The sequence below is a fragment of the Sturnus vulgaris genome, chromosome 3 (assembly GCF_052056855.1).
Source record: "Sturnus vulgaris isolate bStuVul1 chromosome 3, bStuVul1.hap1, whole genome shotgun sequence".
Classification (NCBI taxonomy): Eukaryota; Metazoa; Chordata; class Aves; order Passeriformes; family Sturnidae; genus Sturnus; species Sturnus vulgaris.
This window is the reverse complement of record NC_142245.1, coordinates 113,017,928-113,041,683: the sequence shown is the minus strand read 5'-3', so window position 1 is coordinate 113,041,683 and position 23,756 is coordinate 113,017,928. Positions and strand designations below refer to the sequence as shown.

General features: G+C 43.2%; 1 protein-coding gene across 5 annotated transcripts in view; it reads right to left on the bottom strand.

The window, feature by feature from the left end:
• Positions 1–23,756, bottom strand: part of KIF13B (kinesin family member 13B) — a 118,106-nt gene that overhangs the window by 4,345 nt on the left and 90,005 nt on the right. For 4 of the 5 annotated variants that reach the window (XM_014886489.2, XM_088162568.1, XM_088162570.1 and 1 more), the window contains 8 exons: positions 22,833–22,985; positions 21,852–21,929; positions 21,307–21,360; positions 20,469–20,489; positions 13,949–14,066; positions 13,477–13,610; positions 4,791–4,853; positions 2,349–3,327 (listed from right to left, as the gene is read on the bottom strand). In XM_014886489.2, coding sequence (XP_014741975.2) covers positions 2,349–3,327; positions 4,791–4,853; positions 13,477–13,610; positions 13,949–14,066; positions 20,469–20,489; positions 21,307–21,360; positions 21,852–21,929; positions 22,833–22,985 — 1,600 coding nt within the window. The remainder of the gene's footprint in view (positions 1–2,348; positions 3,328–4,790; positions 4,854–13,476; positions 13,611–13,948; positions 14,067–20,468; positions 20,490–21,306; positions 21,361–21,851; positions 21,930–22,832; positions 22,986–23,756) is intronic. The other variant, XM_088162569.1, reaches the window with a different exon arrangement.

Sequence of the window (23,756 nt, the reverse complement as noted above, 5' to 3'; positions counted from 1 at the left end):
TTCCAGCCCCGGCACCTTCCATTGTCCCGGAGCTGCATCGCGGCCTTGGGCGCTTGCGGGGATGTGGCGGCTACAAACTGTGCCACCCTCACAGGGAAAGGGTTTTTTTTCTTACAAAATGGGTTTTTATTCTGTGCAAATTGGTGCTACTGCACCCAGAGAAGAGGCAAGGGAAAAGTGGTGAGAGGGAGAATGATTGTTCCCTAAAAATCCACCCTGGAGGGAAAACTTCAGCAAGGGCACTGCATGGAGAGTGACTCTGAATGGGACACTCTGCCTTATCCTGCCTTCCCACCTGCTCTGTAATTTCTCCCAAAGTGGTAAATAATTGGTAATAATAATAATAATAAAAAATAATATGTAAAAATAATTTGATAATTCCATTACCACAGTACCAGAAAAGAAGGGAAAGCAAAACTTTAAAAGAGCTTTTGGCTTTCTGAACTGATGTTTGAAGCTGAGGATTGTCTCTCCTGCCGTGTCATAAACCCTGCACAGAACACGAAGGATGATTTTTCTACACTGGTGCTGTTGAGATCTTTCTATTTCTCCTTTTAGATCATTTAAAATTCTCAGGATCACTGTTCAGGGGTTGCTCCCATCCATAAAGGGAAGGTGGAAAGATCCAACAGCTCTTTAAATGATATAAAGTCACCCTTTTGGCTTTTGTTTCCTTCCCCCTTCCACCATCAGCACATTGGGTCCAATGTACCCCCACATGGCCAGGACTTGGATTCCCATGTCCTTGGAGTTCTGTCCCTGTCTGCAGTGTGACAAAGACACCACTTTGTGACCACATTCCCCAAGTGAAGCCCCAGATGTGCCAGAAGCTAGATATGCTCCAACAAATCAGGGTCTTAATTCTTGTGGAAACAGAAGGGGGGAAAAAAAAATTCCAGCAACATCAGCAGCTGAGTCCTCAGCAGGCCAAAAATCTACTGACTTTTCCATGGAAGCTGCTGCTTACTGGGATGTGCAAATAAGCACTGGAGCAGTCTGACAGAGGGAAGGTGACCTTCCAAAATTGAAATGAATCTGTAAATATACATATATATTTTTTTTTAAATGAGGCACAAATCTCGGACTGAATAACTAATATAGCTTGCAAAAGGATCAAGAGCTATACTTTGCTTTCCAGGATGGAAAACTCCAGAGAGTTTTCTGAAACCAGCTGGGAAGTCACTGCTCAGTTCAGCTCTGATGAGCACACGGGGCACAGGAGATTTGGGAGCTCTGGATCCTGGGCAGTGCTCTGCTGGATGAGCTGCTCCATCCCCAGGGAAATGTGCAGCAGAGAGGAGTGCAGGCTCCCTGGGATGTGCACATTCACCACCCAGCCTGGGAATGCTGCACTTGGCTAAAAGCTTTGGAATAAGGAGTTTTATGTGCCCTGGATAGCCCAAATTCTCTCACTGTCGCTGTACCTCTCCTGGATTTTCCACTGGAACTCCCTGACTTCCCCCAATCCTGCCTGCTCCTGGAGAGGAAAGGGGTTGGGAAGCCTGAACTCCAGCACGGATCAAATCCCAGCCATCATCTTCCTCTCCCCTTGTGCTGGAGACACCCTACTCCACACCAACAGCACAGGAACAGCAGCAGCCTCCCCAGAAACTGCACCCTGGTCCCAAAAAAATCCTGGAAACACTAAAATGTGGGAGTTCCACAACTGTACAGGGAAGAGTCAGGCAGGGATGACAAATGAGATGGTGAAAGAAATCTCAAATTATCAGTGGTGGTCAGTGGATGATTATTTCCCACTGCTTTTCACATGTATAGGAGTGTCTATATATATATAAATATATATACTATATATGTATATACACACACACAGAAATAGTCTTTTGCAATTTTAAAGCTTACTTTAAAATAAAATCCTATTACCTCTTAAAAACTATTAAGAGATTTTGCAACTCATTTAGCTTAAATGTCCCTTTGAGCTAAATCCCACAACTCCTGTTGTGCTTTAAACAGCCTTATCCTCACAGCAGAAGCCCAGGAGAGAATCCTATGGACACAAGGCCTATCTCCTGCAGCTATTGTTTACCAAAGTGCATGGAAAAGGAATCCTGATTCCTACTTCCAGTGTAAGAAGCCAAAGAAATGACTGAAAAGGGACAGTCAGGGATCACAGAATGGTTTGGGTAGGGATCTCAAAGGGGCTGGGAGTGAGAGTAGGTTTGGAAAAAGGTGACAGGAGGGAAGACCTTACACATTTCCCTTTTCAAAATGCCCCCTGCAATGGGCAATCACCCCCCAGTGGGTAACAAACCCCAAAAAACAGCTTTAGGATGAGCTCTGCCAGCTGGGACACGCCAGCTGCTTCCCACCTGATCCAGGGGATGTTTTACCTGAAGGCAAATCCAGCTCCACACCAACCCATGTTCCTTCCTGGAAGTCTGTGGGCCCAATGTATCTCACAATGCCAGTTTTATTCGTGCCAACTGTGACATATTCTCCTTCTTTCAGCCACTCAGGAATTTCGTTGCCATCTTCTGAGTCAGAAATCACCTCCAGTTTTTCCTCTGCTGTCTCTGACCCGTTGTGGTTCAGTCCACGGGCACTGGATGTGCTCTTTTCTCCTTCCTGCTGCTCTTCTGTGCCCAGGGAACTCGTGGGATCTGACCCCAGCATGCTCGTGAAGGATCTCAGCTCCGAGGTCTTCACCTTCTGGATTTTGAAGGGGGATGCTGCAGCGCTGGGCTGCTCGGGATGAGCTTTGGGAAACCCCAGTTCTGAAGCCCCAGAATATGTCTCCTTTCTCCTGGCTTGTCCTGCTGCCTCCAGTGATTGTTTGGATAGTGACTCCCTCAGAGTGGAGGTAGAGAGAAGAGGTTTTGCATCAGTGGCTGCAGAGGCATCGTTTCCCTGCTCGCTGGGATAAGGAGAAGTGCAAGACTTTCCATTGACTTCGGGGCTATCCCTCGGTCTGGGGGGAGCACTTGGAAGGCTGAAGGTGGGGGGATTCTCCCTCTTTGTGGCCAGAGAGCTCTCAGAAGCCCTGTCTGAGTGTCCCTGCACATCAGAAGGGACCTGAGCCACTGCAGGAGCAGGGGAGTCACTCCCTGCAGGTGTTAGACCTGGCTGAGCCACAGCGTCGCTTCCCGCAGCCAGGGCCTCGGATAGGGTGGCTGTGGAGACACTGTGGGAAAAATATCCACTGGAGGCTTCACTCAGGGGGCTTGGAGGTCCCTCCTGGCAGTCCTGGGCCTGGATTTCCCCTGTGGGTGGCTGCAAAGGCACTTTGGGTGTCTTCTCCAGACTCTTGTCCACCTCGGCTGTCTGTGCCACAGTTTCCAGAGGCTGCTTTGCTGCTTCCTCTTGGCTCATCTGAAACACAGGGGGAGAGGGAACGTGGGGCCTCTGTTATCCAAAATAAAATCCAAAATCTGGCCTAAAAGCACAGATACCAGACCTTTGAGAAGCAGCAAGGCTTTGAGCTTATCTAAATCCCTGTGTAGCTGCCATCTCCAGAAGATGGAAGCTGATCCCAAGTCAGCCCTGCCAGCGTGGGAGGATTGTCAGCTCACTCCTTCCATTAATAAGGGAAATGTCAACCCCAAGAAATACACTCCCCAATATTTACTGAAAAATTATTTATATTACAGGAATGGTCATTTGCTGTTTGAACAGCAGGATTTATATGGAATGGGAAGCAAGCTGTGATCCATAAGTCTCTCACAGATACTTGGCTCAACTCTCTGGGTGGATAAATCATCCCCCCCTGCACCTAAACTGTCATTTCTGTCCCCATTTCCAAATGCCATTCCCACCTCAGTGCCGCCAGCACCTCGCACTTCCAGAGGATGAAATTAACTGCACCTCATGAGATTAACAGCCCATTTCAGTGATGTATTTCTTGGCTGTAAAGTTTCCTAAATCTGATAGATCAATATCTTTTGCCAGCACATGTACTCTAAAAGATTAGGATGTCTCTAAATCTCTTTGGGAAGGAGGGAGGGGGGAGAGTCCTAATAGGAAGGAGGGGGGAAAAAAAAGAGGCTGGAGAAGGACAGATTTGAACAAATCCTGTCTCAGGTGAACATTTTTGGTCATTAGTCACAATTTTGTGATTTCTCCCATCTAGTGGTTGAGTGTCCCAAACTACAGGATTTTCAGCTTATTCCCAAAACACCTTTTCCACTGGAAACTTATGCAGCATTTGAAGAAAGAGGGATTTGACTGGATTATTAGAATTTCAGAATCAAAGGTTTGCTATTGCTAAGTGGAATGTAATGAAGAAAAAAATTAAAAAATATTCCAGAAAAACGTATTTTTCACTTTCCTATGGCAAGGGTGGTGTTCATGTGGACTCAGGAACTTTGCTCTTTCTCTGGATTTTCCCTTTGGATAACACAGTTTTTTAAGACAATAGAAGCACAGTGGGAGGAAGCTGATGTGCTGCTCAGGAGACTGAAGTTCTGATGAAAAGTGGGAGATCACAGGCTCTATTTTCCCTCCAGCTTAGCAAGAGTTTTTCCATGATATCATGGCAAAATGGAGAAATAAGCTCCACACTTAGAACAGACACATCCTGCTTATAGACCCTGTCAGAGCCTAGAAATCTTCCTTTTAAAGCAGCAAACCAGCTAAATTTCAGCTAATTATCTGCTAATGCTTTCAAACATAAAAGTGTAATCAGGAATAGGAGAGGAGATTTTACCAGGACCTAAAACACCCAGCAGAATTTCAGTGTCTCACAGCGAGGCAGCAGCACAAGAGCAACAGGTTTGAAGCAGCTTTGGCCACCTCTGGCAGGTGAATATAAAAATTGTATCCTGGGATGTGCTCACCTGTTTTATCCTTGCAGCACTGGCATCCAGACTGGCTGACTGAACCATAATTCGTGGGACAGCCTGGGGGGAGGGAAATGAAGAGAATCATTCAATGAAAGGATTAAGCATTGGCAAACTGGTAAACGTTAAAGCTGGTATTTGAAAATTTGGGATCCTAAGCAAACCTTTGCCATGAAAGGATGAAAAAACTGAATCAGACTTTCAGTGCTTGAAATGGGGTTTGTCAAAAAAAGAGGGAGAGAGGCTTTTTACACAGGCAGAGGGAATAGTTTTAAGCTAAAAAAGATTTAGGTTAGAGATGAGGATAGAACTGTTCCCTGGGAGGGTGGGGAGGCCCTGGCAGGGGTGCCCAGAGAAGCTGTGGCTGCCCCTGGATCCCTGGAAGTGCTCAAAAACTTCTGGATGTGGCACTTGAGGACATGGATTGGTCCTGACCACGGGGGTGGTGCTGAGTTATTACAACATGAAGGATCTATGGTTTGATCTCCAGAACTCTTTCTCCTTTTCCAGTCTCTAAATTCAGCTTGGATGTGAGCATTATTGGCTTGAACTCAGAAAGGAAGGCAGAATCCAGGTCTGTGCATGCCCTTTTCCAGGAGGACATTCCCTGGAAATTCATGTGCTTGCTGCACAGGGCTGGACACGCAGCCACTGACAAAAAACAGCCCCCACTTGCTCCATATTCAGGTTTTTATGTTGCAGATTTGAAATAATCCCTCTCCTGAGACCTGAGCAGCCCATTGTGACCCCTGATATAAATCTGAGGTTATGCTGTCAGCTTGGGCTGTCACACAGGAGGGGAAGGAACCACCAGATCAGTGCAGAACCTTGGGAAAGGGAAGCATGAAGAGGAGAGAGGAGAAAAAGGCAGAAAAATCTCTTGTGAACTGTTAAATATTCACTGCAAGGGCAGGTTCAGACTTTGAAGGGAAGAGCTCCTTAAGGCAGACACATTACATAGTTTGGGAGCTGCCTGCTTTTATTCTTTTTTTTTTTTTTCCAAGGGACTCAAGGATTCCTTCTGTACAAACACACAGGCAGTGCTCAGCTCCCAGACAAGTGATTCCCAGAACTGAACATTCTGTTTGAAGCATTAAAATCTTCCAGCTGAAGAGTGAGGAACATCCTCTTGCACCCCCCTTCTAAGCCCAGTAAAGCAGGAATATGATTTACCCTCAAGAGAAATAAACCATGGGAGAGAAAAAGCTTTTATTTTATATACAGAGATTGCCAGGCATTAAAAACCAAGGTGGTTCAAGGCAGAAAATAAAAAGACAAAAAATGGACAAAACCCCAACAGGGTCACCATGGACCCAAATAAACTTTTTGAGGACATTAAAGCTCCAGTTCAATAAAAGGAAGCAGGAGAGAGGGGGGGTTTTGCTTGTTCCTAAACCTGCTAAATGAAAATTCACCACTGGAATGGGGTTCAGAGCAGACTGGCTCTGTTTTCTGTGCACAAATTTGTGCATTTTGAGATCCTCACTGGGTCAGGACCTGGGGCTCCAGGAAGCAGATGGATCAGAATAAATCAATGAAGAAACCCTACAAAGTTTAGGTTTTATAAAATTTGTCCAGCCTTATTATCCAGAAATAAGCACTCAGAATTGGAATAAGGAAAAGTATTTAAAGCCATTTCTCAGTTCCTTTGAGTCCCTTTTCTCCCTCTAAAACAAATAAACAGAGTAAAGCGTTTGTTTGGGTTTTTATCTCTCCAAAACCTCCAGTCTTACAGCCTGCAGATCCACAAAAATCTAAAAATCCAGTTGGTATCACACAGCAAAAGAAAGAAAACCATTAGGTTTTAATCACTCCTCATCAAGTTCTCCTCCAGAAAGCATGACAGATCTCCAAAACTACAGCAACTTTGCCAAGAAAAATTTAGAATAACAGGGAGAAAAAAGCAATTCTGAGAGGGGGCACTTCCCAGCTTTGGTGCTGACAAGAAGCAGCTGGGCAGGATCAGCCTCACTGGGGCACCACACCAGATCTGTGGGGTGAAATTTGTGAGGTAAAATTCCTTGGGGAGGGGGGGGAACCCTAAAAACAAAGTGTTGGGAGTAGCTGGGAAGATGTTGCTGGATGAAAAATATTTCTGGATGCAGAGCCAAATTCTATCATGAAATGTTTGTAGATAGTGGCTGCTAAACTCCATGCCTCTATTTATCCACTGGCCCTTTTACAGTGATGATTTCTGGCAGAATTTCTTCAACCAAGCTGACAAAACTCCCTGAGTGAGGGAGAACATGAAAGCTTTTCACTTTAAAGCATCTTTGATTGTCTTCTCCTAAGAACTGCTGCTCTGTGCAGGGAGATGATGAGGATATAAAGAAGCTGGACGTGCCCCAGGGGGGTGAACTCACACCCCAGAAATCCCCCAAATGCTGGGATGATCCCACAGTTTGGGCACCAGGGGAGGGGGGGGATTCTGCCCTTCTCAGGTGAGACCCCACCTGCAGAGCTGCTCCAGCCCCGGGGCCAAGAGCACAAGGAGGTGGAGCTGTGGACAGAGACCTGAGGAATCCACAGAGATTCTCCCAGGGCTGGAGCCCCCTGCTCTGGAGCCAGGCTGGGAGAGCTGGGGGTGCTCACCTGGAGAAGAGAAGGATCCAGGGAGAGCTCAGAGCCCCTTGCAGAGCCTAAAGGGGCTCCAGGAGAGCTGGAGAGGGACTGGGGACAAGGGATGGAGGGACAGGACACAGGGAATGGCTTCCCACTGCCAGAGGGAATATTGGGATATTGGGAAGGAATTGTTCCCTGGGAGAGTCTGGGATGGAATTCCCAGAGAAGCTGTGGCTGCCCCTGGATCCCTGGAAGTGTCCAAGGCCAGGCTGGATGGAGCTTGGAGCAACCTGGGATAGTGGAAGATGTCCCTGCCCACGGCAGGGGGTGGAACTGGGTGAGCTTTGGGGTCCCTTCCAACCCAAACCATCCCAGTAATTCCATGAATCTTTGATCTCTACAAGTGCACATTTTCTGCTCACTGAGAGCTCACTGTGCACATTCTCTGAGGTGACCAAAAGAGAGCCCAACCTGCCATGCTGGTGAGCTTGAAGAGGAAAAGCATTTTGTGTGTCTCTGCCCAGTTACAGAGGCACCACCATTAATCCTGAATGAACATTTTTTCATCCCATATATTCCACAGGTATAAAATGGCCACCTCTTTAAAGAGCTCAGCAAAACACACTTGGTATGTCTGTGTCATTAAACACTTTGTGAAAAGCCTCTGGCAGCAGTGAGTGATGACCTCAGTGCAAAGCCTTTGATTTCGTGTCACTTGGATGAAAATCCCTCAGTATTAACACCCAATATGCAGAAAGTTCAGTGGCATTTAAGAGACCAGATCAGGCCAGTGCAGCCAAGAATTGCCTGTGAATGCCAGGTATGGTTTAGCCAAGGTTGACACAACCCTAAAGGGACATTATCCCAAACTTCCACTGCTCTTCTCTTTTGCTTTCCCATCACCAGACAGGAGTGGCTGAGCCCAAGGACCCTCCCACTGACAGTGTTACAGTCCCATCACTATTTAACAGCAGCTACTGGGAACTTCTGCAGCAGGACAGAGATTTAAATTCATTAAACAGAGATTTAAATCAGTTTGGAGCACTCAGGAGAAAATACTTCCACAAGGCATGCATGGAAATTCAGGGAGAATTCCAAATTCCCTAGTACGTAGCCCCACCCCAAAAAAGAATCAATTTCTAAAAGGTACCCCCCCACCCCAACAATATTCCTATTGAAAATTATTTAAAAATTGAGGGCAAAGTCATTAATTACTCAAATATAAAATCTCCTGCCTTCCACAAGGAGATCTGAAATCCAGTGTAAGTTAATTTGTTGGGTTTTTTTGGTGTTTGCTCATTTTCTTCTATAAATACACTCTGCATTTAAATATTAACCCAAACAACCCCCTCTTATTCCACATTCTGTATGTGGAATGTTTCAGCCCATAATAACACTTCAGAATTCCCCATTTCTAGTAAAATTTATACAAAATTAACCACACAATTTCATATGCAGCTCATTTCCAGATCCTGGCATATTAAAAGACTAATTCATAGCCATTTCTAAGTTAGTTGATAAAGAAATTCGACTTTTTGATTTGAAACTTCCAAAGCCAGTTTTCCACACTCATTCTCATCAAAAACTATTTGTATTTGAGGATGACAGGGAAAACTGATTTCAGGAAGAAATCAAAACACCAACAACTGAGTCACAAGGAGACAGACACACGAGCTCTGCTGATTGTAGCATCCAAATGATTTTTCACTTGAAACTCTGGGGAAAAAAAAAAAAAAAGCCTTCAAGATGTTAAAGAAGGTTCTCCAAGGCCACATTATTTACATTTGATTAAGGAATGTCAGTTCTAGAAATTATACAGTGCACCAGGCCCATGCATGAAACTGTTATTTTTTAATGGAGTGCCAGAAAAGAGGTTTTGTCTATTTAGAAAGCCTTTCATTAACTGCATTTCATTAGTTTTTAAGATTAATTTCTATGCCTGCATCAGAAGGTGGAAGGGAAAGAAGTGACAGCTGCCCTCTCCATGTGGTTACACCATAAAGCAAAAAATGAATTATATGGAAATTCAAAGAGTTTCTCTTTTTCTTTAAACAAATCTGTGGCTCAACATCTCTCTCTCAAGCCATGTGCTAACAAAAAGACATCTGAGCACCCAAAAAGATTCTTGGATAGGAAGGTGACCAAAATCCACTCACCAAATTTGCCACAGGAATTTCCTTCTGCCACAGCAATGCCAAAAAAAACCCCAGAAACTGGAATTTAATATGTCCATTTTAATGTCAGCACCCAGTGATGCCCTGAAATGTAGATTACACAGTTCCTGGAGAGCCATGGGGTTACAAGGGAAAAGAACAGGAATTCTGCTTGGTGCACACAGGGAAAGCCTCAGCATGTGAATAAAAAAGAGGAGTTTCAATTCCTGCATAATATAATTAAGCACAGACAGATGAATCTCAGCTTCTCCCTCCACCTCCTTATTTTATACAAAGATTTTAAACTTCTCCCCATCAGCAGTGAGGGTCAGAAGGCTCCAAATCTTGCACTCTGTGATTCTCAGCTTTTTCAAGAATAGGCTGGGAAAATAAAAAGCAATTCCAGCCATCGAGAAAGGTTTAAATTGTTGTTTTTTTTTTTTTTAATTTATTTTTTTTATTTACAGACTACTGGCAATTAACTTAAAGGCATCAGATAAAGGAGAAAATAGGCATTTTCTAACTTTAAAGTATATAAACAGCTTCATCAGAACCCAATCTTTTAGGTACATAAACAGCTTCATCGGAAGCCATTCTGTGAGTTACATAAAGAATCCTATTATGCCAAATTAATTCAATCTAACTAATTAGAGAGCAGGAAGTTCTTTCAATTATTTTATGTGCTGTCTGAGAAACACACTTGAATACGAGAGCAGATTTCATTAATTGCGGTTCATTATTCTCCAGATTAGTTACTAAACTTGCAGCAGAAGGTCAAAGACAGCAATTTTGTTCACTGCCACCACCTTGACTGGGATGTCTCTGCCTTTTTTTTGTTTTTGTTTTTTTTTTAAGCTCAAGCAACCACTCTGAACAAGGGAAGATCCCTTTGTAAAGGTAATTTTGTGTGGGCTCGCTCACCTTAATGTCGATGCTGCTTTATGGGCAGGACTGAAATAAAAAGCTGCTAAAATAATTTTTAAAGTGTATTTTTATAATGACTGATTAGAACTGATCTCCTTTTTTACCAGCATCAGAGATTTGGTACCACAGCCACTTGGGATAGTTGTGGTGACCTTAACTCTAAATCTGGGAAAAGGTTCAGTCCTGCTCATTTGGAAATTTCCTTTTCATGGAATCAAAGAATATCCTGAGCTGGCAAAGACCCACCAGGATCATCCAGTCCAACCCCTGGCTCTGCACAGACACCCCAAAATCCCATCCCTGAGAGCATTGTCCAAACATTCCTGGGGCTCTGGCAGCTTTGGGAATGTCACATTCCCTGGGGAGCTGTTCCAGTGCCTGACACCCTCTGAGGGAAGAACCTTTTCCCAAAATCCAACCTGAATCTCCCCATATCTCAGCTTCCAGCCCAGGAAAGGATGATTCAGACCCTTCCATCCCCTCTGTCATTTCTATTCCTAAACCCTGCTCTCCCAAATTGTTTAAAGCAACAAAACTCCAGCAGCTCCCAGTTAAGGGTCAGATCCCTTTGCAAGGAAAGGCAAAATTCCTTTAGGCTTTGCATCTCCCTTACATTTTTTTAGCTCACCACCCACTTCTCCCACCCTGCACGTTCATTTATGTCCCCTGCCCGTGTGCACTGAAATTCCCTCCTCCCACAGAGCTCCAGGTGCTGTTCTGTATTCCCTGGGGCTCACAAAGATCATTTTTTGTGTCCCCTCAGTGGCACAGTTTCTCCAGTTGCACAGGAATTTCTGCCTGCCTGGCTGGCAGTGACCCCTGAGCCCCCCATGTCCCCCAGCCATCCATCACCACCTCCAGCTCAACTCCTCTGCCCACATTTGCACCCTCAGGCCATTGGAAAGAACAGGAGATTATGGGATGGGACATTTATGATCTTCAAAAGCCAGACACCTCTTTATTTTTGTGCTGCACAGAAGAAACTGGAGCTGATTCTGGGGCAATTCCTTCAGTTCTTTTCTCTTCTTTCCCTAGGTTGGGATTAGAAAAGGTTTTTCCCCCAGAGGGTGTCAGGCACTGGAACAGCTCCCCAGGGAATGGTGACATTCCCAAAGCTGCCAGAGCTCCAGGAATGTTTGGACAATTCTCTCAGGGATGGGATTTTGGGGTGTCTGTGCAGGGCCAGGGGTTGGATCAATGATCTCTGTGGATCTCTCCAGCTCAGGATATTCCACAATCCCCTGGGATTGCTGACAGCAGAGAAGAGGCCCCAGTTCCCTAAAGAGAGAGCTGCAAGGAATTTGTAAAACCTCTCAAATCAGGGAGGTGCATTTGCAATACAGCTGATTTGTTCCATTGCAAAACCTGAAAGTAAAGAATTCATTCTATTCCACAGATCCACTGGCCATGGAAACCCTGGGCTGCTCTCCAGCATGGAAGCATCACATACTAATTTTTTATAAAACAAAGCATTAATAGCATTTCCTCTCCTATTAAAAATCACTGAGATCATGACCTGGTTGATTATCCATAGTAATCCATAAAATAAACTAAAAATCTCATTAAAGAGCTGTCTCTGTAGTTTAAAACTTGATTTCTAGACAAATCATCCACGACTGATCTTGAACAGGAAAGGAGTGGGAACAGGTGGTTAGACTAGAGGCAGGAAATTAGGCCTCGTTTCTCCTCTCAGCTCTCACTGATTCACTGAGGATTCAAGAAGGTGTGAAAGGCTCTCACTGCAATTGTAAGAGCACCTATTTGCATCTTTCCATACCCAAATACCTTTAAAGAAAGTCACCACCCTCATTTTAATTCTCCACAGTTCACACATGAGGAGGTTTGTACAATTCCAGCCTCAACACCAAGCAAAGGGCAACATGAAAATGTAAAATTAATCCCCAATCAAGCTAAAAAATACTTTAAAACAGCCTCATTCTTATTTGTGCTATATGTGCCAGAAATTACTTTTAAAAATATTTAAGTGTTAGCAGATTTTTTTTTGCTCTATTTAATATTTTATTGTATTTCTATTATGCCAAAACAACTTCCTGTACTCCTGGGATGTTCGTGTTTAAGTTTAGTTTTAGCAAACAAAATACCTGTATTCATAAAAAAAAAAAAGATTTTTCAGGGATTTCAGGGTTTGTTTTGAGGAAGATATTCTGTGAAATGTTTGACTGCATGGGAAGAGGTGAGGAAAAGTCTGAGTTAATGAGTGATGAGCTTCCAGAACTCCATGCAAAGGAAGAGGGTGAGAGCAGAGCCAGCATGGACAGAATGGACTCCCAAAAACTTTCACATAAGATCTGGCTCCAGATTCATCCTCACAGCAGTTAAACCTTCAAAATTTACTCTAGAGGGAAATATTCCTTTATAAAATAAACCACAGCCTCACAAATAAAGGAGATTTTATGATTTACAATAGGATTCTCTATTTCTGGTGGTTTTTTTTAAAAAGATAGAAGTGTTTTTTCAGTCAGCTTGACCGTGCATCAACTTCTGCTCAGAGCACAGAAGTCACACCTGGAGCAGGTGGGAGCTTTGCAGCACAACATCCAAAAGGAAAAAAGGAAATCAAATGTTTCCATGACATGTGGAACAGATAAGAATGAACAAAAGCAACTGCCCCAAGTACACAAGAAAAGATGGTAAAAGGTGACACAAGCTGGGCTGAGGGTTGGGAGGGAGGGGATATGAAATAAGGAATTAAAAATAGAATTACATTTTCCTCCTGGCAATACACAAACAACACTAAGTGCCCTCCATAAATTTCACCATTGTTGCTGTGAGTGGGAGGCCCATAAATCACCCAGGGAGTGGAGCTGGCACTTGTAAAAAGCCAAGTGGGCTGAGTGTGTGTGTGTCAATAAGTTCCAGCAGCTCCACTACCCCTGGACAGGATGGAGGGGAAATGGATCACGAGGTTTTGCTCTGCCTAAAAGCTTGGTTTGCTCTGCAACAACTTTTATAAAGCAGCTCTCTGCCAGCAAGCCCAGCAGCACTCACCAATATTGGATTTAGTGGGTGATTTAATGCTTTACCTGCTGTGCTAAGGGGGAGCTCTGCCTGCCCTTTTTCTCATCTCTAACAGGGAACAGGGACTTCAGCAGCTTTGGCATCTGAGGCACAAAGGACTTGACAGGATTCAGGTAGGAAGCAGCCAGGCTACCAATACCTGTTGGAAAAAAAAAATAAATTTATACATGAAAAGAATTATTCTCTGGAGAAAGGGGGGAAAAAACCCAAACAACAAACCCAAAGCTGACTTAAAACCTTCTATAAAAAATTTAAGAACTTCTTTTTAATCTAAGATGACTTCTGTGGTCAAAGAATTAGCCAAGGGAAAGAACTCTCTGACTTTCTGTGACACTCAAGAGCTGCAGTGACTTCATCCCACACTCAGAAAGTTCCCTAAGCTGAAGAAGAGCCCTTACCTGGATCAGGAATATTCCTGAGCTGTAGGAGAGCCCTTACCTGGATCAGGAATTTTCTGAGCTGTAGGAGAGCCCTTACCTGGATCAGGAGAGTGGTTTTGCTGCCCAGAGCCTGGCAGGGAGGTTCTAGAGGGACTAATGCCTCTACTGGAGTTTGTGGCACCTTGGGACACATCCTGCTGACTCTCCCATCGACCCTAGAGGGGGGAAAAAAAAAAGGATTTTTTCCAAGTTAGCACAACAGCAGGAGCACAACAAACCTCACACACCCTGCACAGCCCCTGTGCCAAGCTCAGAGTGCCAGAGCTGAGCAAAGACCCTTCCCCAGAGGTGCTTTTAGTTGGCAGACCCAGCCCTGCAAAGATGAGCACCCTCAGCCTGAAGGCACAGAAAAAGTTAATTTCTAGACCTCATAGCTTTAATATTTCACTCACTTGTGCTGCTGTGTTTTGGAAGCTGAGTATGTTACAACCAGGTGAAATTAATATGGTGCTGTCTGCCCAAAATTCCTGAATATTTCGTGTATCTGCTCAGGAGTAGTGGAAGCAGCACCAGGAAAAAGGGTGAGGACAGAGCTTTAAACAAGACAAGAAATACAAAACCTAAAGGCTGGATCTTTGTGCCTGGAGTCAGAGAAAGGAGCTGATCACATCAAGAGGAAGCAACTGAGACACAGCAAAGTTTTCTGGGAAAGAGAAAGTTGGAATATCCAAGCTGTGGACAGCAGCAGCCACAAAAAAAAAATAGGACAGGTTAGGGTTCTGAAGATGAAAGCAGATTATTTTCAGCCCTACAAAAGCCTGATGCAGATGAGGAAAAAACAGTGACAGAGGAAAGAGCAGCTCCTTTGCCTTCCCAAGATCCCAGGGTTCTCTGGTTGGGTTTTCTCATGGATCTCACACACCACCCTGCACACGAGGGGTGATTTCTCTTGCTTTCACCAAGGTCCACTGTGCTTTTGGAACTTTCCTCTCAAACTCACAGCCAAAAACTGGCTCAGTGACAAAACTTCTTGACTATAAGACAAACCCCAGGCCACTGTTTCACATCAGTGCGTGAGCATCAAGACTCTACTTGTCAAAAAATATTTTTTTATGAATTCTCTCATCTTGCTAGGTAAAGTCATTTATAAATTCATCTGCAATGATTACTCCAAGTGACTGGCCATGGTGTGTGCTGGAAGTTTCATGTGGATGTGCAGGACAAGGCTCGGTTTTGCTTCACCAAACTGAGTGTGCAGAGCTGGAAGGGAAACCAAAATTCCACGGGGGTGTCCTGAAAATGTTTTGACATGCAAAAGCACGCTGCCAAAGCAGCTCCTTCTCATTTACCTAATTTATAGGAGACTCATTTATGAGCCTATGGGTTAAAAAAGTCCAGCCTCAGACTCTTCAAGAAGTCTTAGGGTCTTGTAGGGAAGTGCTGTCCTGTTCAGGTGGCAAAATGCTCTCAGCACCTTTCCACAATCAGAGGTTGCAAGGACAGGATGGTGCAGCCAAACTGATAAAAACTGAAGTCTAATCTCTTTTTTTTAAAATTTGATAAAGAGTTTTACTATAGCTGGTGCAAAATCTGGATTTTATTGTACACCTGAATTGTGTTTGTGTTTTAAAGAGATGTAACAGGAAGAGAAATACTTCCACAGTAAAATGGTGCACGAGTTACAAGGGATGGAAGGACCTGCTGCATCCCAGACCATAAGTTTCACATATTTTTTCCTGGAGAAAGAGGGGGAAAATATATTTTTTTAACAAGCTCCCCACTGTTGGATGCAAGGAATTAATCTGACCTTGAACATAAAAATGACAGGCAGCCAAACTAATCTTAACTGGAACTTGGAAGTCATGAATGTTTCACAAATAATAAATAAGCCAGGATAGGAGGAATAGATTTCTCCAATGGGCTGAAGGTCACAGTGAGCAGCCCAGGGCAAGAATCATTTCCACTTGGATCTATAAGTCAGTCCCAGGGAAATTCTCCTGCTTTGAATAGCAAATAACCTCACTTGGGCAGAGCAGGACCTGTCCTCAGCCCTCCTGCTCCAGCTACAGGCAGTGCTGCAGCTGGGAAGACAAATTTGGGATAACTGATGGATGTCTGAGGCCACTGAGGCATCCTGAAAGTCAACGTGATGGAGGCCAGGCTGGGAGCAGCAGGGGTTTGTTTTGTCTGTTCTTTTTGAGGACTTTGAGGTGTTTAAGTCCTTCTTGAAAGCTCCTGCTCTGCCCATTCCTTAAGCCTCCAATTCCAGCATTATCTTTGACCTGCAACTCATTGATGTCTTACACACATCCAAAAGTCACATCTGAGGCTGGAAAATTCCACCAAATGCTTCCATGAAATCATTTTTCCCATTCCTCATCCCCAAACTCCTTTTATTCTTTTTTTTGTTTTGGCTTTTGTGTTTCCATTAGTGCAGATTTCTCTCAGGTGGCCTTACCATGTGCAAAGATTAGGAAAACATAGAAGACTCAAACCAAACAGCACAAGACTCAAAATAATCTTGAAATATTGGTTTTGTTGCCTCCTGGCCTAGTCTGCCATCAGCCTGGTAGGTGTTGGATTAGAAAAAAGAGCTACAGAAGAGTGAAAAGCAACTGAAAGCTTTATTTTTGGAGAATATAAAGCTTGATTAGTGATCCTTTTGGATCTTGAGATACTGATCCACTCAAAGACAAACACATCAAGGTGACATATCTTGAGCCAAGCCCAAATGCTTCTGGAGACCACAGAAAAAGAAGAAACAGAAAGAATATTACAGATACTCAAGAGTATTGTAGCTTACTAGAACATGGACTCAGTGCAGGTAAAGAGCAACTAAACAATTTTCTGAGTCATGATCTGTTGAGTCAGAATTGCCCTTCACTGACTGTTCCAAGAGAAAAATTATTTCAGGCAAATACCTTGACTTTCTAGCCCTGTTTGGGGAATGCTGAAAAAAATTGAGTAGCACTAAGGACCAGCAGAACACTTTCAGAATATTCATCCTACACAGAAAGAATGGCAGCATTTGGTGACTTTTTCTGTAGTAAAAAGTTTTTTTCCTAGGATCTTTTTGATAACTATGGATGAGTACATTTTCTAAATAAATTTCAGTATTTTGCCAGGCTAAATGAAGTGAAGGTCCTGAGAACAGGAATGAGAAAAGGATTTGTGTGGTTGTTTACTTAAGGCATGTTGGGTTTTTGAATTACACTTGCTTTGGAGAGTGCAGAGATCGTGGTTTTAACCTGAGGGTCAGATTTGTGACCCTCAACTCTGAGATGACAACAAATCATCAAAATTAGGTGCATCAGGGCAATGGGTGGAGAAACATTTGGAAAAGAAAACACTGGAGACAACTGGAAGTGTCAACTACTGTGTAGAGGGAAAAGGGAATTTATGAATGATTTTACTAAGCTGGAATGAAAGATAATCCATGTCATCCTCATTAAAATAAAACCAAAAATAACAATTAACTATATTAACTTGGTGAAGTCCCCAAGTTTCCCATCTGGATGTCATCCAGCACTCTCCCCAACTGCACCACTGCAAGTTTTAAGTCTGTTCTTTTTATTATTATTTAAGTGCTGTGAATCTTTTCTCTCTCAAGAAGGGTGGTGAGAGAAAGAGAGGAAGCTTATAAATCATTTGCCCAGAGGAGCCATCATTTCATGAATATATTTGCTCTCTGCCAAGTGACCAAACAGAGGTCAAGTGAATTTAATTTAACAAATCAAAGTAGCCACCAGAAAAATGCACGTCCCTTGATGTGTTTTAATGCAGGGCTGCTTATAAAGTGGTTTATTTTTATAACACCTTCTCCTCCTCTGCCTTCCCTTCTTTCCCACATCATCCATGAAAAGCCCTGGTGAATTTATTTCATGCACAAAACCTTTAGGGCAGGTAGGGATGATCACTACCTAAGTCATCTGGAGGTTTTACCTGACAAATCCTTCCTTGAAGTTGACAGACCATTAAAATGCAGCCACTGGGTAAGAGAAATGAATAGTTCTTGTGTTTTATTATTTCAGCAGTTAGGAAAAGGTGACCATGGAGCACTGGAATACAAGCACACAGCTGGGACACACAGCTGGGACAAAAGGCACTTGTTCTCATGAACAGCAGGATTATTCAAGTTCAATCTACATGGTATCAATTTGCTGAAAATAAACTCTGGTTCCCAGAAAAACTTGAAGGTTGGATGGCAACATCTTGTCTTACTTGGATTTTCAGCTACAAATACTGGGCCTATGGGGACACCTGTCCAAGACAAAATGGTTCTTTTCAGAGTGTTTTAAAGCAACTCGTGATATTTTTTATCAATATGTGATTTAATCTGATCTGTAAAACACCTCAGAGGTGCCTTCCATTCATTGTGCCTCTGATTCATCCAGTTTAGTCAACTCGATTTTTAAATTTAAATCCAACTGAATTGAATTAAATTTCCAACAAAAGCCCCCCTGAACATGAAAATTCAGCCCCTGTATCTGATATCAAGACTGTCAATATCCCTACATCAACTTATGTGCAAGGAGAAATCAAACTCAACTTCACCCTCCCCTAATCACATCTGCAGTGACAAAAGGAGTAAAAAATTCCCTTTTTCTCATTTAAGCAAGCAGACAGAACCTAAAGGTGAGGCCATGTGCAGTCCTGCTGACAATATGAAAGTCCAGAAAACTCTCCTGAAGTAAATTCAGAAATTAAAAATTCCCATTAGTGACTTAAATCCTTCCCAGGAATGCACAGCTCAGTGTGAGAGTCACCCTGGCTCCCTGGAATCCCTTGGTGCTGTCAGCACACTGGGATATTCTTGAAGGTGTTTTTCTCCCAAAATGTGCCAATCCCACACCTCTGCTCCAGTCCTGGGGAAGGACTTTTCCAGCTCTTCAGGAGGATGTGACCACCCATCCACGTTTTTGCTACCAAAGTCTGCAAGATGAATCCATGTCCTAATTCTTGAAATTCTCAGCTGCCTGTTGTAGCTGCTTTGACATCATCTTTAATTCTTATTTCAACTCATATAATAGTCTTGTTTAAATATTATTTTTTTAAATGTCTTTTTTTTCTTCTTCTTTTTTTTTTTTTTTTTTTTTTTTTTTTTTTTTTTTAATTTAATTTAAACAGGGGAATGAGCCCTGGCTCTTCTGAGTGCTGGAGAATGGAGCAGCATCCACATTCCAAACTTTTACCAGCATGGATGGTGCTTGAAATAGAGGAATGAGACTCAGGAGCCCTTTGCCCAAAGCTAAAAATCCATGGTAAAGGCAGCAGGGATGCAAGGAATAATTAGAGAGAGAAATAAAGTAATGGAATAAAAGTTAAGGAGAGGAATATTCTGGAATGTGCCAAAGGCTTCCACCAATATTCTGCACCCAGTTCAGGCGCTGTTACTGTCCTGTGACTGCTTTTTCCTGTGATACATTAAATCTCTTGTTTGGGATTGGCTTATTATAATAAACAACACCCAAATCCTGGTAAAATAACAACAAAATAACAATCCATGACTGCTGGAGAAGACCTCTTTGCCACCAAATTTCTCATCAAGAGACAGAGACATCCAGCTTAACCAAAACTTTGCCTATCCAGCCATTTTCAGGTCCTTTATGCTAAACTGGGACAGGACTGGTCTCACCAGTGAGTTTTGGGATGTCTGTGTGCTATAGGGACATTTAAGGATTTGTTAAATATTTCACTGGGATTCCAAAAGCTTTTGCTCACCTTTCTATTGAAAACTGGATCACTGCATGACAGAATAGTTTGGGTTGGGAGTGTTTCAAGATCCCCTAATTCCATTTTTCCCTGCCAGGGACACTTTGCACTAAGCCAGGCTGTGCCAAGCCCAGTCCAAGGTGACCTGGAACCAGGAATTCCCAGCTGGGGAAGTTGCACCTCCATGTCCTGAGGAACAAGTGCCTTGCATTGAAGCTCACTGCAAGCAAGGGGAGCAGCTGCACCACCTCAGCTCCACATTCCTGCAGCACAGAAGTCTCTGCCAGCAACTACAGCCACGGCCAGGAGCTGCAAAACCTCATGCAAACCACTGCCAATAATTCCAGTTAACCAAAGCTTGGGTAAAGGGGTCATTCCTCTGAAAAGCAATAACATAAAACTAAGGGAAAGCATGTTTTCCATTGGCCCAGTTATTATTTGAAAGTCATTTGTTCACAGAAATCAAGAGTTGCTCACACTATAAAAGCCATGAAGCCTGAGCAAGATTGGAAAGTCTCAGGTTTATGTCATCTCCAGGCTAATATTCACTGCAGATATTTAGATATTTGCTTGCTTTTGTGTCTATTTTTTTCAGCTGAAAGGGGGTTATGTGTGAGGTGACTTCAGTCTGTCCAAAAAATCTGTGAGAAATGGCACTAAAGAGCTGCAGCTCTGTAAGAACCCATCAGATGCACCCAAGGAGAAAAGTTCTCTGCTTTGTACCCGTTCACGCTGCATTAATGACAGGATTTCAATGGAAAAACTCGTTTGCTCTGTGCTATGCAAATGAGGCACCACCAGCAGCATCTTCAAAGCAGGAAATAAAAGCGTGTGAGTGAGCAAAATCAACTTTATAGTGAGATAAAAATTATTATCCCACTCATTAGGTGGACCTAATGCATTACCTCTGCTGGGACCTTTGGACTCTGAAACATGCAATGAGAGAAATCATTGAGGGAAAAGGAGGAGAAAAACAGAAATCATTAAGAATCCTAATCTTTAATTTTTGCTTTAAAAAACCTTACAACATTGAAACACCCCACAGTTCTCTCCAAACAGGAGTTGCTACAAACACTTTATCACCTGCACATATTTTAACATTCTCTCCATGGATCAGATGTAGCAGATTTAGCAACCAATGCTGGAGCACTACATCAAAATTCTATTATTCTGTGCAACTGCATTATGCATTAAAATGCCTTGTCACCACCAGATTCTCCCCCTCAAAATGACTCCACGCTTGCTGGGCAGAATATCTATCAGGAGGAGATCCTTCAGTTGATCTAGGATTTGGAAAATAAGCTTACATTTAATTTTTCACCTTTTAAAGAAATGCTTTGGGTCTACACTGGTGTTTTTAAGGCCTGAATTATGACCCACCACAAATTTAGGACCACTGGGAGGTCAGGGACTTTCTTCACAGCCTTTCCTCTGTCTAGAAGTGGACTTGAGCTGACATAGAGACCCAAACCTCTTCCTTTCTCCCACAATTTTTCCCTCCACCCAGCTGAAAGTTCTGGAAGAGCTCTTAAGCTGCACAATGCTCCTGAGCATCCCACAGGGGCTGGGACAAGACCTGGGAACTTCCCCAGAGCAGCACATCCAAACCTATCTGTCCCAAGGATCCAGGAGCACATGGAGTGGTCCATTTTTCAAGGATATTTCCCATTTATGTTCCTAATCACTGGTAGAATAATTTCCTTTTTTTTTCTGAGTTTCCCCAGGAGATCTGCAGATACTCACCCTGTTACTGCTCAGGTTATAAGGAGGGGCTAAATCCTGGCGGCTTGCAGAAAGCTGGAAGAGTTAAAAGAAGCAGAATTATTTCTTAACAAGAACTTAAAAAAAAATCACAGCTATGCCTCTTGACTAGTAAGGTTGAAAAGAAAGTTTTGTGGTTAAAGCAGAATCAAAATTCAAGAGATTAAAGGTGAGAATTTAATTCTTGATCCAGAGGAGCCAGAATTTGACACTGGTGTGATTACCAGTTCAATCAAATGATTATTTCCCAATTTTGGGCAGCAGAAATTTTGTGCATTTTTCTTATGCACAACACTGGTACAAAGCTTAAGTTCAGCATATACTTGCAACTTGTTTTTAAATCTTCTAAAGAAAAAGAGAAAAAAAATCCCCTCTTCAACTTGGAAAGGAAAAATCTCCCGTGTTCAGAAAAAAAAAAAAATAGCACAGAGGGGTGAAAAAGAAGGAAATTCTTTGCTCTATTCCATGAGTCCAGGAGCTGAGAATGAAGAGTGGAGCTGCTGGAGATGCCAGCAGGGAAAACTCACCCGATTCACGTTGGGGGAGCTCAGGCTCCTGCGGTAGAGTTTTCCTTTCCCCATCAGCTGCTCCTTTACAGCAACTTCCTGGCAGTCACAGAGAACAAAACAAAGAAAAGAAATGTATTTGGCAAGAATTAAAGCTCTGATTGTCCCAGGATAGCTTTGTCTATACAAGTCAAATGTTTCTAAGCTGCCTTGTGGCACAGGCTGCTGTCTGTAAAGTTTACACAGCTAAAATTATGAATGGATAAATTTTAACATCTGGTATTTTGCTGATTGGCACGTGGAAGATTTTGCAGCTAGTCTTGATTCTAGGAGATGACAGAGATGCAAAGACTCTCTTTCCTAGCTGAGCTCCTATTTTAATCCTTTAAACTAATTATAAATGACAGGAACTTGCTTTCAATATTTAAAGTGCATCACACTTCCCTGTGAATTTATAGTGGGCAGGCACAAGCTCCAGCTTGTTTTGCATAACTTTTCTCTTTGTGCTTGCATAATTTATATCCAGGAGAATTTTCAATAAATGCTTTTCTGTCCTGTATTTTTCCTGGTAAACAGATCAAGTTATAGTAGTTAAAATTAACCCAATCAATGTCTTTTTTTATTGGCAGGATGGCTTCGGTGAATTCAAAGTAGAATGTGGGCAAAGTGACAAAAATTCTGGCAATTGCAGAAAGTACTGCTAAAGCTTCAGAAATCAAAATCAAACACAATTCCTCTTCCTGAAGCAGAATTAGCAATGAAGAGCCTTAAAACCAACCCAAGCACCCCAGAACTGTGCCCTGAGCAGAGAACTCCCAGCCCCATCTGTGCTGGAGGACATCTCTGCTTGCCTGGATCTTTGCCACAGGCTCACTTTGGGAGGCTGAGGTGTGCACTGGGCTGGTTTTTGGGGTTGTTTGGTAGTTTGTGTGCACTCAGCAGCACGTTTGGATTGCACACAGTGCTCTCAGAGCACTCCCTGCTGCAGCCCTGCAGCCACACCTGGCGCAGCCTGTCCAGGGTGAGGATGTTCTCCACGGCCAGGACGCTCCTCAGGTATTTCTCAATGTAGGCTTCAGAGTCAGCTGAAGCTGCATCTTCCACGTTTGCTGCCATCCTGGCCAGTGCCTCCCTCTCCTCAGCCCCTTGAGCATCCTGGGGAAGCAAAAAGAGACGGGAAACATTTTAAAATAAACCCCAAATCTCTCACATCACTCCCGGAGAAAATGCATTTTTAAACCCCATGGCACCAGGTCAGCATTGTTTGTCCTTAAGCTCAGGGGCAGATGAGAATCATGGAATAGTTTGGGTTGGAAGAGAACTTAAAACTCATCCAATTCCACCCCCTGCCATGGGCAGGAATACTTTTCACCATCCCAAGTTGCTCCAAGCTCTGTCCAACCTGGCCTTTGACACTTCCATGGATGGGGAGTCCAGAACCTCTCTGGGAAATCACTGCCTCACCACTCTTGGAGAAAAGGATTTCTTCCTACTTTCTATTCTAAATTTCTTCCTAATATTTATTCTAAATTTCTTCCTAATACTCAATCTAAGATTCTGATCCAAACAAACACCTCGTGCCATGCAACCTGCACAGGTGCTCCTGTCACTGTCACAGACATCTCAAGCTGTACGTGGTTATTGTTTTGAGGCTTTTTGGGTTCTTTCTGAGAGTCTCACAGCAAGACATTGCCATTAATTAGCAAAAGGGCTGCATTCAGATATTTCATAATTAAAAAGCGCTCGAGTACATTTGGGGCGTTATCGAACCTGAGAGGAAAATAAAATTTCGAGTGAGTTGCAAGAAGAAAAAAAGTAGAACATTGCTTGAGAAGCATTTCAACACAGAGTGCAAAATGCAGCAGAACATGAAAGAGCCAGGCAGCAATCAGGGTTTTGGCTCCTCATGTGTTAATGTTTTCACAA